Source organism: Periophthalmus magnuspinnatus, chromosome 5 (assembly GCF_009829125.3).
Source record: "Periophthalmus magnuspinnatus isolate fPerMag1 chromosome 5, fPerMag1.2.pri, whole genome shotgun sequence".
NCBI classification, from domain to species: domain Eukaryota; kingdom Metazoa; phylum Chordata; class Actinopteri; order Gobiiformes; family Gobiidae; genus Periophthalmus; species Periophthalmus magnuspinnatus.
In genome coordinates, this window is record NC_047130.1 from 29,378,620 (window position 1) to 29,393,134 (window position 14,515).

Here is a 14,515-nt window from a genome sequence, read left to right on the forward strand (position 1 = left end):
GTTGATGTAAATGTCCTTTCCTCCTGCTACAGGATGTACCTCCATTGTGTCTTATGGCAAAAAACTTGTCATAAAAGGAAATCAAGTGTAATATGTGTCCATTTATGTCATTTATTTACCCCAAACCATGGCTTACCTCTGTGTGTCTTTGCTGCTCTCTGTGTTGATGTCCACACTGCTGCCATCTCCTTGTGACCTGCTGTCCACTGAAGGGTCAAGCTCAGGATGGGTGGCCTCCTCCGGGGCGTCCTGACTTTTGGGCAGGGTGTCTGCCTCCTCCTCTGACAGAGGGTTGCTGCGCTCCTGGCTGCCCATGCTGCTGACGCTGCCTGTGGTACCATGCTGGGCTCCCTGAAGTGCTCCTCCTGCTCTCTTGACCTCCGTGCTCCGCTTCATGGCTTGGAGCTGGGACAGGGGCACAATGTCTGCCCCCTGAGGCCGGTGCCAGACGGTGCGGCGGCCAGTGGAGTTGTAATAGTAAAAGCGTCCACTGTTGGGGTCAAACAGCTCCCACCACTGGTTCCCATCGGCCTGACGGACTGATACTCCAGACGGAGGCTCCCAGCCGCACTCACCGGTGATCAGGTTCACATACATCCTCTCACGAGAGCGCGGCTCCAAGATCTCCACCCAATCAGAGCTGAAGATGGACACACAAACAGAGAGTTAATCACAGGCACAAATGATCCAGCTAAAGAACGTGCGTCCTTTTACCCAATATTTATGAACATGTAATCTACAATTTATGATCCATTCATAAATAATAAATATAAAAATGTATATACTAAAAATATATTTGATATAGTGGCCATGTCTCAGTGAGGACAAGACTATTGATCAAATAAATTTGATTAATTCAGGTTTTTAATAATCAAGATTTTGAAAAATTGCAAAATCGTGAAATCAAGGTTTATTATGAAACACGTTTTCTCCTGACATTCTTAATTCCAAAGCAGAGTTATTGTGCAATTAGAGCGGTATATATATGTAATTTAAGACAATTTCTTACATAATAGCATATGATGAGAATGAAAATGTATTGAGCTTCCACCGTTTGAAACACTAGCAGTCACTGCTCTGACTTTGATTAAAATCAATTAAAATCGTAATTGTTCAGTGTGTACAAAAAAAAATAAAAAATTAAATTACATTTTTTGGCCATATCGCCCATCCCCAGCTTAACCTAAAATTTCATCTTTTTAAATCGTTACTATAAATCATAAATGTCATTTAACCGTTTTAAAAGGTCCACTAAAGCGTGTTTATTTATTTTGTAAGTATATTACTCACACTTTGTAAACACAATGGTACAAGGGGTCGGTCTCAGTGCTTTGTTTCGTGTGGTGTTCCTCTCCGCTCTGTCATACAGCGCTGATGCCTGTTCCCTAACGTCAGAGTGTGTATGTGAGAGACTCAACCAATCAGAGCACTGGAAATATGATGCACTCATTAGATACATGTGAAAAGAGAAAGGTAAAAGGTCCTGCTCAAACTTCATAAGTTTACAGTGGTCTGTGGGTGGGCCGAACGCTACAGGACAGGTGCCAACTGGCAGCTCCAATCCAAACTTTTGACTGACAGATAAAGCAGATCCAGAGCTGATTGGTTGTCTCACAGAAGCAATTGATTTTGCTGCCATCAATGTGGAGCTGGAAATGTTAGTTTTTAATTTTTAATTACAGAGTGAATAATTTGTTTGATTGGAACTTTTATGAGATTGTATTTACAGTAATAATGATGATGTACCACTGTGATTATGTTGCCTATGCAAATACAGCCTGGCAGAGTCAGACAGAGGCAAAGTGTTTGACCTCTAGCCTATTTATTTCGTCCTATAATAATAAATCATAATGTAAATGTTAAAGATAATACGAGCTTCTCCTATTTGAAAGACCACCAGCCTCCACTGAATTAACAGCAGGAATAAACAGCAGAAATAACAACCATTTTTGTGGGTACATTAAGCACAGACCCAGAGAGAATAATACTTTAACAACTATTTATCTTAACAGAAATGCACACTGTTCATTTTAACATGTTTACATTATAATCTAAACACAGCGGGCTTCAATAACGTCCCATTGCAAGACGACATGCACTAGGCCGCTCACACAGTTTGACAGATCGAGAGGTTTAAATCTTTGCCCTTTCCCATATGGCTACACTGTCAATATTTGTGTCCCCCATGAGCTGCCATCTGTAGAAAGCCTCTGTTAGCAGTGACATCATCTCTGTTAAATACGAAATGCTGGTGGGTAAGTGTCCCAGAATATAGGGACAGGTGGACCACCACTGCGGGACAACAGGCCTGGAGTCAGCAGAGCACGGACAGAAGCAGACGGTGTTGTCAGAGCAGTCAGTGTAAACAGTATTGAGCCCTAACTACAGAGTGGCAACAGCCGACTCAGCACTCTACCCACAGCATCAAGAGAGAGTTGACCGGGGAGCCAGAGAAAGAGAGAGCCAGAGAAAGAGAGAGCCAGAGAAAGAGAGAGCCAGAGAAAGAGAGAGCCAGAGAAAGAGAGAGCCAGAGAAACAGAGAGCCAGAGAAACAGAGAACCAGAGAAACAGAGGGCCAGAGAGACAGAGAGCCAGAGAAACAGGGAGCCAGAGAAACAGGGAGCCACAGAAACAGGGAGCCAGAGAAACAGGGAGCCACAGAAACAGGGAGCCAGAGAAACAGGGAGCCAGAGAAACAGGGAGCCAGAGAAACAGAGAGCCAGAGAAACAGAGAGCCAGAGAAACAGAGAGCCAGAGAAACAGGGACCCAGAGAAACAGAGGGCCAGAGGGCCAGAGAACCAGAGAAACAGAGAGCAAGAGAAACAAAGGGCCAGAGAAACAGAGAGCCAGAGAAACAGGGAGCCAGAGAAACAGGGAGCCAGAGAAACGGGGAGCCAGAGAAACAGGGAGCCAGAGAAAGAGAGAGCCAGAGAAAGAGAGAGCCAGAGAAAGAGAGAGCCAGAGAAACAGAGAGCCAGAGAAACAGAGAACCAGAGAAACAGGGAGCCAGAGAAACAGAGAGCCAGAGAAACAGGGAGCCAGAGAAACAGGGAGCCAGAGAAACAAAGGGCCAGAGAAACAGAGAGCCAGAGAAACAGAGAGTCAGAGAAACAGAGAGCCAGAGAAACAGGGAGCCAGAGAAACAGAGAACCAGAGAAACAGGGACCCAGAGAAACAGGGACCCAGAGAAACAGAGAGCCAGAGAAACAGAGAGCCAGAGAAACAGAGAGCCAGAGAAACAGAGAGCCAGAGAGCCAGAGAAACAGGGACCCAGAGAAACAGAGAGCCAGAGAAACAGAGAGCCAGAGAAACAGGGACCCAGAGAAACAGAGAGCCAGAGAAACAGAGAGCCAGAGAAACAGAGAACCAGGGAAACAGAGAACCAGAGAGCCAGAGAAACAGGGCCTATGATGAAAGAAAAAGAGTCACGTGTCTTGGCCATGTGAACAAAGAAGAGCTAATCAAAACACAAAGGCATGTAAGGCGTGTGAGAAGTGTTTAGACTGAGTTCCACTGATTATTTTAAATTTACATTAAGTTACAGGCTTAAGTTATGAGTCAAGTTTGGATATTTTGCAGAATTATTTGACAGCTGATAGGTTCTTTTAAACGACAAATAAATCATACTTCTTGATCGAGTAGACTGATGTGTAGATTTGAACAACATTATGCGAAAATATCAGGTTTTAATTTAATATATTTTCCATTTTAGACTTAGTATTTGCATGTTAGGAGCCAGCTATAGACAACCTCTAAGAAAATCAAAGGGTGTAAAGCCCCCTTTTGTATAAGTGCTAACTCAAGCAGTAGCCGCCTCTAAAATAGACCTGACTCTGGTGCCAGTCTGGTGCCCAGGTTACTATGTCACACTATAAACAAGAGTACAGAGGATTACGGTAAAGAGCAGCTGCTGTCTGTTTAAACAAATAGGTAAAAGGTAAATTACTGATGCGAGGACATCACATAGTTAAATGTACGGGAATTAAAAAAAAAAAAGGTTTTGGTTGGGTTTAATTACCAGCCGCCATCTATGCCCATTGTCGAAACAGGTAATATCAATGCAAAAGTGAACAGACAAACATTAAATCCAACTAAATTCAATTCCCACTGTATTATTTTTGTACGATAAACACCATAGGAGACCTTCCCATAAGGACTAACCATGTGTCAGAGTGCTGTACGCTGGGAGGCCATCTGTTCTGATCCCTCACACCCGGTTCACTTCACTACATTTTATCCCACACCAAGAGCAAGATAAGAGAGAAAGTTAGAACAGCTATTTGTCTTCCGCAGTCCTTACAAGTCTTAAAATGTTTTTCTTATGACAAAGCAGCAATAATACGCTATATGCTTCTGCTTTAATATTAAACAGCAAAGTCTAAAACACATTAAATAACATAAGAACACGAGTGACAGCAGGAATACAGACGACCCATGCACTACTTTGTCAAAGCTAAATGGATATTTGGAGCTATCCCAGCTGTGAACTCTCCATCAAGTAAATTCCATGTAAACCCTGAGCCTGCATGTAAATATATTGATAAGAAGCAGGGCCATGTCAGAAGACGTCTCCCCGAGTGATTAGATTTGCAACACTTAAAGGGCGGGAAGCGTTGCAAAGAAAGGCGCATTGTAGGCTGAGGCCAAACAGTCAGTACCACCCTGCACATACCAGCGCCTTTATCCTTTTAGCTTTCAGAGAGAAGGCATTCCCACATTTAGAAATGGATCAGTGTTGCATTCCTTATCGTTAAGCTATTGCAAGCTATATAGCCAGTAATGCACCATTTCTCTGTGCTACAACCAAACCTCTTTAGACTCAAAAGAAAGCATTGTTTTTCTACCAAATTCCTCCACAGTGATGACACCAAGGAAACCCACAAAACATTTTAACCGAGCGCGACAGGCAATACTGAACAGCCCGACAGGAAGGCGGGTTTTGAGGGTCGGCTGCAAAGGCCGTAGCTGGTGGGTTTGGGTGGATGGGGTCCTCTGATTGCATAAGAACTCATCCCTCTAGTCTAATAAACAACTTTCAGAGCTGAGAGCTGGCCTGCTGGGCCATGTTGACACAACCAGATAGGCAGGAAGAAGAGTGGTGAGCACTGGGTATTCATAGAACATCAGTTTTCTGCTGTACTGAAACATGAGAGATGAAGAATAAAATATTTTAGTGGAATAACTAACATTTCTGATCCATAATTAAAAGCAAGTTGTGCTAGATGCTGTACTGAATAACAAAATGTGTTTCATCAATTATTTTAGATCCCAAACTGTAAGCAGAACTGAAAGAGATAAACATATTTCAACATGAAAAATTATATATATATACTTTTAAATTGCGTAAAAAGTAAAAAAAAAACCAAACAAAAAAAAAAACACACACAAAAACAAAACAAACAATACACTTCTTTATATGCTAAAGTGTCTGCTTTATAGCCAACTTATACTGCAACTACGGCTCAAGATATGAATTTTGGACAGAACTCTACTACTGGACAGTAGCTATAGACACCTCAGTCAGTCTGACTCACAAATGTTCATAAATGGTTTGGAATGTCGAGTGCAGCATCTTGGCAAAGTTTCATATTTTGTATTGATCTAAAATGAACTTATATGCTCACACTGCACGAGCATGGACTTGTTTTGTAGATTTACAGCATCCATGGCAAAGCTCAAGAAACAATGTTGAACTCGACACTACTGTTGTGACAGAGAAGCACTTTGTTCCTTTTTGGGGTCAAGAATGTGATTTGCTCAAAGTTAATATGGTGTGACTGGAAATAAAGCTTGACAAATTATCAAGAAAAAATGGCAGCAAGAGGCCCAAAGTGGCCCTATACAATCCAAAGTGCAGTCGTGTGACTTGTAAATGTACCTGATAAGAATAAATGCTTCACTGCTCAACACTTTACAGTTGGCCCCAAAAATAGCTGTCGAATGAGAGCCGTTTCCCAGAGCGATGGAAACACTAGAATATAGCTCATGGAATCTGCTCCATTGTTTCAACCCAAAGCCAAATTGTAAATGGCACTTTTCCCGGCAACGGTAAACACAGGACTGGACAATGGATTCAGTGGAAATAGTGCAACATACAGACTTGTGTCAGTGTGCGCTTTAGGGATTGCAAACAGATACCAGAGAGGCAGTGGATTTCATTACAAAGATAAACTGACAGAGAAAACAAGATTGTGATCTATGTAGAGCTGAGTAGATCTGTGCGTAAACCGTAGCACTAGAGTGAGACAATAGTGATGGCTGCAATAAAGATGCACGCTCGGCTGGTGCTGGGGCATTTCTTTAATCTGCCATTTCCACTTAATGATGCAGTACTAGTGCAGCTATGAAATTTTATGTGTATTTTCATTGAAAAAGTAGACTGCCTCAAGCTGCGACAAAAGATTTTGGACTATAAAAACAAAAATTGATCATCAGTGTTGTCTTCAGAAAGTTTTACCCATATTGCCCTTAGATTTGTGGAAATTGAAAAAAGGTAAAAAGCACCACCATCACATCTCAACCCAGGTGAGAGTGAAGCCAAACTCGGAGAACCAGCTGCGGTGCCCTTTTCCTCTGCCTCCTCTTGTATGGTAACCTCTAACCTTCTCCAACAACAGCCTATTCTGAGCTGCTGCCCGCAACTGTCCCTTGTGGTGTACATTCTCACGGAGCCTACCATTTATCTGTGAAACCTTAGCACACTGTTCACAGGCAGGGCAACAAGTGCCAGGCCTGAGCCGCCCTGACCGCTGGATATACGGAGCGGCCATTTTCTAGCAGTCATAAAGCACTGAAAACTGATGGCGGATACAAAACAGCTCAAATAAACCAACAGAGAAATCAATTGTAACATGTGCAAGCAAGCTGCAGCCTGTACCTCACAAAAGGCCAAGGAAAACTGTTGTTTGATTATGTGTTAATGACGTCTATCCCCCTAACAACAAGGTAACAGTTTTATCTAAATATGGTAAAACAGTGAGTGAAGAGCCAATGTCTGTGACTAAATAGGATCATGACACTAAAACAAGTGATCTGCTTAATGAAATGAAAAGAGCAGCTGATGCAGCATGAAAAATGGAAACTAGCCCGACAACTATTCACAGCCAAATAAAAAAGTCACTCTTGTAACCTGAGTTATGCAATGTAACTGTTGAAAATAATAAACACCATCAAAACTCTAAAGTCTAATAGAGACCTCAAAATGAACCTCAACAGTCTCCCGGGACACTGGATGGTGGTCTCCGTCCAGCAAACTCCAACAGGTTCGTGAACAATCCTATGCACATGTTGAGATGACAGAAAAAGCCCTGCACCTGTCCCATGCACATTCTTTTGGCTCTTTTGTTTAACACCTCCCGTTCCTGACTTGTTACTAGGGTCAGAGGTCGGTCCAACGCACAATCGGTCTGTGTGTGTGTCAACAGTCAATTAAACTATAAACTAATGTGTGTGAGCAGGGGTTTCCGAGTTTAGTTCTGAGTGCCCCTGAGCTTTTTCTCACTTTTAGCACAGCCCCATGACTAATGTTTTATTGTTTTCTTTTTTTATTACACTGATGTTCTGCAAAATGTACCACAAATAACATTTTTATAAACCCTTCAATTTCACCTTTTAATTCAGAGGTTAACAACTTATGTAGTTGTTTCATGTTAGTTGGGATGAGTTTCAGAATAAATGTAGACAGTGACACAGTGAATAATCATGTGAAACTAGCATTTACCAATGTTACTTCTATTATATGACAATGAGACGTATTTGATATGCAAATGATGGCTGGCTCACTGTGTAATATGTGTGTGTCTCTCACAGCAACAATATGCAAAGTTCTACAGTTTAGCATCGAGATTAATGTTTTCAAAGTACTCTATAAAAGTGCATTTAAAATGTACAAACAACCATAACTAATATTAAAGTCGTCTCTTAGCTGCAGTTGTCCATTCCTCACTCATCATATTCTGACACAGAATATGATGGGGGGAGGGGGCAATTCAGGGGTCATCTTTCATGACTAGACTCGTCAGGTATGAGAGAGTTTGACACATGCGAGTTCACCCAGAGACAGCGAGGGAACGATGAGGTGCCAAAGAGTGATCAGAGAAGGGTTCGACAGCCGGGGCGCAGCCACATACCTGGCACGAGAGAGCGGCCCACGCACAGAAGGATCAGGCGGAGCTACAAGGTGCACTTCTGAGCTGCAGAGTCACCGGATTCAGTTCCAGAAAGGAGGGATAAGGCGCTAACAAGCTGTTGATAATGGGTGTGGTGATGCTCATCTGTGGGATGGATGTTCTTTTGGCTCTTTGCTCACTGACTATCAAGCTGTTGTCTTCTACAGCGTGAGATCCTTTGTTAGTGCAGTCCTTAAATTTAACTGTGGCCTTCTTGTCTGCGGCACATTCCATGGTGTAACAATAAAGTAATTACATGTTCTCTTAAGTGTGACAAAAAGCTGTGTGATTGTTCCACGTTTTAGATTCTAGAGCCAAACATGCAGAAGAATATAAGCAAAAAGCACCGTATACAAGAGGAATATACTTGAGGTTTGTGATGTCTTGTTCTCAGAAGGTCAGAATTGGTCACCTAGCTCTAGGAATGTCATATGCATCACAATGCCACAATGTGAGATGCAGCCTTCTCTTTGTTCATGTGATTCCATACTACAATACAAACTATTGTTACATCAACAGGCGACTTCACTAAATGAGAACTCCCTTAACCAATCAGAGAAGTTGTAGTGAAGGCTTTTAGATGTGTACATGAGGTCTGGGGTGACCTGCTTCAACAGCTGCTCTAATCCACAACTAGAGACAGTTCCCTCTCTCTAACACTGGATTAGAGCGGATCTCACAAGCTTGCGGAGGCACCATCAGCACAGCCACCATTTCCCATGCTGCTTCCCAAAGGGTAATTTGACATGGCCACAGTGAAGTCTGCAAACTGCCAAAATGTTCAGCCTGAATGCAGCTCGGTGCCTACCTCAATAGTGCTTCAAGAAGAACATCATGCTCGTCTTGAAAACAACTTCAAAGGTTCTTGTGCTATAATCCTCCTACAAATTATCCACAGAAGAAAGTGGCACTCTGTGATTCTTGTAAAAAGGGGTATTGTCTCATCTGGTGGCCCGCTCTTCTCCCACAGAATGCTGGGAACTTCCGGCCTCTCTTCTTTACTCTTCTCTGGTGAACAGTCATTATCCGTCACTGGTTGGCCAGACTAATAAATTGCCTTAAATAGAACACGAGACCCAGTTCTTTCTCCCAAATCCACCCCTTTTTCCTTACTCGTACAACATTTGGGGGACTTCTCAGGTCAGAGAGATGACGGGGAACATGTGCTGCGTGAACGGCGTGAGCGAGGTCTGCACCAGCTGTCAGCCGCATGAACAAAGGGGTCACTTGTCCAAATATCATAAATGACTCAATCCATTTAGTTTTCCTTAACATCATGTAATTACCGGTACATCTTAGATCTTAGATATTATTACTCTATGATCATTAATATGAGTGAAGACTTCAGCAGGAGAGCTCCATAACGCTCTAAAGCACACTGCGGCTGCTTAATTATATGACCAGCAATAAACAAGGGTGTAAACGGGCAGGTTGTAAGATATTAATTACACCTCTACCTCAAAGCATGTCTCAGTCTCACAGGTAACAGGACGGCTGCGTAAAAATATGTCACCTCTGAGTCTTTCTTCACTACAGAATTAGCCTCATCTTTAGTAATAATTAAGACATTATCTCTGCTCTAAACTCTTTATACCTGACGTGACTTGAAGCATGTTGGGTTTAATGCGTAGACGGGCTGTCAGGGCACCATCCCCCAGGTCCCTGCTGACGTGACAAACTAGGGTGAGCCTAATCCCAGCGCAGAGTAACGGGGTTAGACGAGGGGGTCAGAGTCAGGCCAAGAAGGAGCCACAAAGGAAAGAGCTGTCCAAAAAAAACGTCACAACTTTCAGCATTGCAGTCACAAGTTTTACAAAAGTTCTTATCAAAATAATTCACCAAAATTCGTGTAAATCTAAAAGGTCCCAGGGAGACAAGTGACCGGGAGGAAGTGAAGGTGCAGACGGCCCTCCAGGATTAGACGGGGAGGGGTTGGAAGAGGTTAACAGTAGGTCTGGTCTGGGTGGCTCCATTAGGGAGGGGGAAACGGATTATAAAGGGAAGAACTGATTGCAAATACCACACTATTACACAATTCATTGCCAGAACTGACAAATTATGCAAAGTAAAGAAATGAAATGCCTGGAAGTGGAGAAACAGTATCCAGTTTAGCCTCTACGCTGGAGCTGAGTGGGTGGATTTGGCTCAGTCGACGATGGGAAAATACAGGCTTTGATCCCTAAAACAAATTAAGTTATAATAAAACCATAATGTACAGGTGGCTAATGTGGTTGAGGAAGTTTGTCTCAAATACACTCAGTGCCAGTGCGGTGAGCCACAAAAGTGAACCAGATGACAGACGAGCGCAATAGACACACTCTCACAGGTAGAAACAGCTCAAGACAGATAAATAGTGAATAAATAATCTAAGCCTTTGGGACATCACTTCATCTGTTTTACTCTATGAGCAAAATGTGTAAAATTTAACTTTTTTGTGTGTGGATTATACAAAATAACAAAGAAAACCAAAATGGGAGACAAAGAGCGGGTTTGAACCAACGGACGTGAAAGTGGGACATCATTTTAAAAAGTAAAAATAAAAGTAATTCATATAAAAGTATTTGGCAGCTGAGTACATGGTATTTTTTCACACTTAACTGGAGTCTATTCTGTCTGTGTCTAAACTATATAAACATCTGTTTGCCTTAACAGCTAAATAAAGTTTTAATGCAGACTCTGGATGGATTCTGAGCAAACCCAACGTAAAAGATGTAACCACCAGAGCGATTATCCAGGCACTTTTCACCAGATTCAAATAGGAGAAACACATGTCTTCCTGTCGCAGAATATTTGACTAAACCACAGTAAAGAGAATATTTGAGCCACAGCAACTTAACAAAGTCTGATTGGTAATTAAAATAACTATGTTGGCCAGTGAAGTGACAATGAAAACAGGTCCCTAATGGTGATGAAACATAAATGTGTTTTTAAAGTTCATGGGACATAGTTTAACATGAGGAGCCTGTGGTCCACGTGCAGCAGCTCTGAGCGAGGATTAAACTTTCAAACGGCGACGAAATCAACACTTTTGATCACTTTAGGCCACTGATTACTTTAGAGAGATAAAAAATACACTGAGTAACACAATCAAGTGTCTGAATCCACAGGTTTTAGAGCGGGAGAGTGGCACAGTCTGTGTCCAAGCGGCGCGCAACGAGCCGGACTGAACCCACTTTAACTTCAACTACTGCGTCTGTTTAGGATGATTTAAATCCTCTGAAAGTTTCTTACCTTGTACCGGCCATTTCTTCACATTTTAAACACGTCGTAAACAGAAGGAAAGACGTTTCTGTGGTCTTCAACAGGAAACTTGTCAGAGCCTCTGCAGCAGAGCGCGTAGTGAGGACGGGACTAACCTAACAGCCCTGGATCCAATGGAGTCTCCGCCTCTGCGTCACACCCGGGGCCACTCTGTGCACCTCCTACACCGACCCGGGACCACTCTGTGCACCTCCTACACCGTCCCGGGACCACTCTGTGCACCTCCTACACCGTCCCGGGACCAGACTGTGAGGTGTGCGCTCTAAACCCAAACAGACTCTGATTCAGCCACTACAGGACACTTTCACATTATGTTTTTATTGATTTGACTAGACTGTGTTAGTCATGACAAGGCTGAGCGTCTGAGTCATTAAATTACATATTTTTAAAACACATAAATCCCACTGTGAACAACCAAAAAACTGTTAGGTAATAGGTCTATATATTTAAAAAGTAAACTTTAGTCCTGCTTAGTTGTTTTCCCATTGACACTTGTGGATGTTTTTAGTTTTTGACTTGAGGTGATAGCGACACCTGCTGGAACACAAAGTCATTTCAGACGCTCCAGAAAAGGTGGTGGTCAACAGTTCTGTTTATTCACATTTATCTATGGAAATATTAGCTAGAAAATCAAACACTAACAAAGGCGTAGAGCTAAAATTCACAGCAATAGTCTATGTTTTACTTTGTTGTGCTGTTCCACTGGAACACAGTAACCTAATATCAGTTATATATACATACTTCTCTTCACAGTGAACCCTTAAGTGCTTTTCATGTGTAAATAATGAAAGAACCAACATATGAGTTGCAAGCAATGGAATCTCTCGAGCTACATTTGTCCATAATTTTCTCAACTCATAACACAATGAGGTCAGCCATTTCAGTAGGCTATTACAAAAGTATTGTAAACATCAATATTCATTGCACAACATACATTCAAATACATCCTGAACTGTACATCGAGATTTTCTTCAGTGTTTTCACCTGGTAGCACCATGTATAGCAAGCTGAGCAACCTATAGAAGTGTCTACAGTGAGAACCAATAGAAAAAAGGTTAGTAGCATTCACTGATGCGATGTTCTGGATCTCTACCATTGTGCTAAACTGATTTCTAGTTAGGCATGATCAAATGGAACTCACTATGAAGATGGATAAAGGCCATCTACATCACACAGTTTGAGAGATGTTTAAACAGGACATTCATCTGTGTTAGGAATTATATTACAAAAGTCTATGGCAAAACATCGGTCACAGTTGGTCATATGCAGTGTCTGTTTACGTCGTACAAGTCACTGATAAACTGTGTTCTCTGTGATGTTTTGTAGCAGCAGGGTTGAATATCGTTTTATACAGTTTCTCTTGATGAAGAAGAGAGCAATGTAAAGCAGATATAGAATCATGTATCTACAAGCAGTACTGTGAAACTGAATGCTTTGTGCACACCAAACAGTCCCAACCCAGTTACACTTATGGCGGCAAAGGTTCTGACAGCTGACAGAACAGACATTAAAAGACGTTTTATGTGTCCCAAAACACTGTTGTCAAACGGTGGGTCTTCTTGTTCTTTCAGTTTTATGATCACCTTTCCCTTAGGACGGGGTTTTAAAAATCAATAGATAAAAACCAGAGAACTGAAAAGGTCCATCATGGTCATGGTGATCATCATCTATGTGGTCAAGGTCCTTGGGATTCTCTCGTTCTCATGTTCTACTCCCTGAACAGCAGGAGGTCATCGTGGTAGGTGGTTGAATTCACGAGGAGCAGTTAACCAACCCATCCTTCCCAAATCTGCCCTCTGCACAACAAAAAGTACAAAGTGTTAAATAAATTTACTGGAAGCCATGACTCCAGATGTGGCATGTGCTTAATAAGGCTGTGAAGAATAAAAGGACAATGACGGGACAGACATAAATTACCACCTGCATTGCAAGACTGGTTTTAAGCCGTGGCAATATTGAATGGAAAAATAAGATTTGCAATGCAGGTACTTACTTATAAGGCAAAAAAGAAGAAGAAAACTAGTACAGTACTACAGAAAAACAGGTGTGAAAAGATAAATAAACAAACATGGACGTTAGGCTTGGCGGACTATAAAGGGACAGATGGGTTGTGACCCACTCACAGCGATTTGGAGGAAGGCTTCTTCACTTTTGGCCTCTTTCGACGATGAACTGGCCTGAGGCATGCAGAGCGAATACACACGCAGGGGAGACGCATGTGCATGGAGACACACACAGATATATACACACACAAAACACACAGACACACACCCAACCCAGACACACACAGCAGAGACAAGCAATTAGCCTTTGTTACAAACAGAAGCAATGTGTTACAAAAAGGGGGCAGCAGACTTGAATTTTAGGCTCCAGTGACTCCTGGTTCCGCATGCTAAAGAGCTTTGATCACAAATGTAACACAATGTACATGGACCTTATCCCTTTGCCATTAAGGTGATTTGAAATGGAAATAACTAAAGACACTCGGGAGGCTGAAACTTTTACAATTCATGACGATGATGAATTCCTTCTGTGGGGATCATAAAGTAATCAGTCAAGTCAAAAGAAAACAATACCTGTATTCACTGAAGTAGTTTCGCTCTTTGCCTCCTGAAAAAAGGGAATGTTAAATGAATTCAGACAGTGTGCACTTTGTAAGCAATCAGCATTGTGCCTTTCAAGCCTTTTGTACCTTTCTCTGGGTTGCATTGCTTATGTCCCTTGCAACCCCTCAACTCCATGAGCTGTTGATGCAATGAATTTAAAGTGTTGCGGTCTAGACTGCTGACACCGTTTATTAACTACAAAAAGGAAAGAAGGACAAGATACATAAACAAAAAAGGCAAACATCTATGGATTCTGGAACATATATAGCTTTTTATATTAAAACAAATTCAAAACCTGACAGAGTAAATACCTGGTAAGGGTCTGTGTTGATATCAAAATACTCCAGGAAACCAGTGGCAAATTCACAGAAGAGGAAGTTGTGTGTATCATTGATGGTCCTCAGGCACCAGTAGGTGTTGTTGTTGGCACTGGTGCATGCACAGAATGGGCCCACTAAGGGAGAACAGGAAGTGTGGAA

General features: G+C 42.1%; 2 protein-coding genes across 6 annotated transcripts in view; both read right to left on the reverse strand.

Annotated features, from left to right (window-relative positions):
* arhgap46a (Rho GTPase activating protein 46a) overlaps positions 1 to 11,583 on the reverse strand; it is a 30,334-nt gene extending 18,751 nt beyond the window's left edge. The window contains exons 1-2 of one of the 2 annotated variants that reach the window (XM_033966720.2): positions 11,401 to 11,583; positions 137 to 640 (exon numbers count right to left, since the gene is read on the reverse strand). In XM_033966720.2, coding sequence (XP_033822611.1) covers positions 137 to 640; positions 11,401 to 11,414 — 518 coding nt within the window. In that variant the 5' untranslated portion in view covers positions 11,415 to 11,583. The remainder of the gene's footprint in view (positions 1 to 136; positions 641 to 11,400) is intronic. The other variant, XM_033966721.2, reaches the window with a different exon arrangement.
* A 764-nt stretch (positions 11,584 to 12,347) lies between these two features.
* sulf2a (sulfatase 2a) overlaps positions 12,348 to 14,515 on the reverse strand; it is a 40,865-nt gene continuing 38,697 nt past the window's right edge. For 2 of the 4 annotated variants that reach the window (XM_033966727.2, XM_055221836.1), the window contains 5 exons: positions 14,348 to 14,490; positions 14,123 to 14,231; positions 14,007 to 14,040; positions 13,554 to 13,607; positions 12,348 to 13,226 (listed from right to left, as the gene is read on the reverse strand). In XM_033966727.2, coding sequence (XP_033822618.1) covers positions 13,196 to 13,226; positions 13,554 to 13,607; positions 14,007 to 14,040; positions 14,123 to 14,231; positions 14,348 to 14,490 — 371 coding nt within the window. In that variant the 3' untranslated portion in view covers positions 12,348 to 13,195. The remainder of the gene's footprint in view (positions 13,227 to 13,553; positions 13,608 to 14,006; positions 14,041 to 14,122; positions 14,232 to 14,347; positions 14,491 to 14,515) is intronic. The other 2 variants (XM_033966729.2, XM_055221837.1) reach the window with 1 other exon arrangement.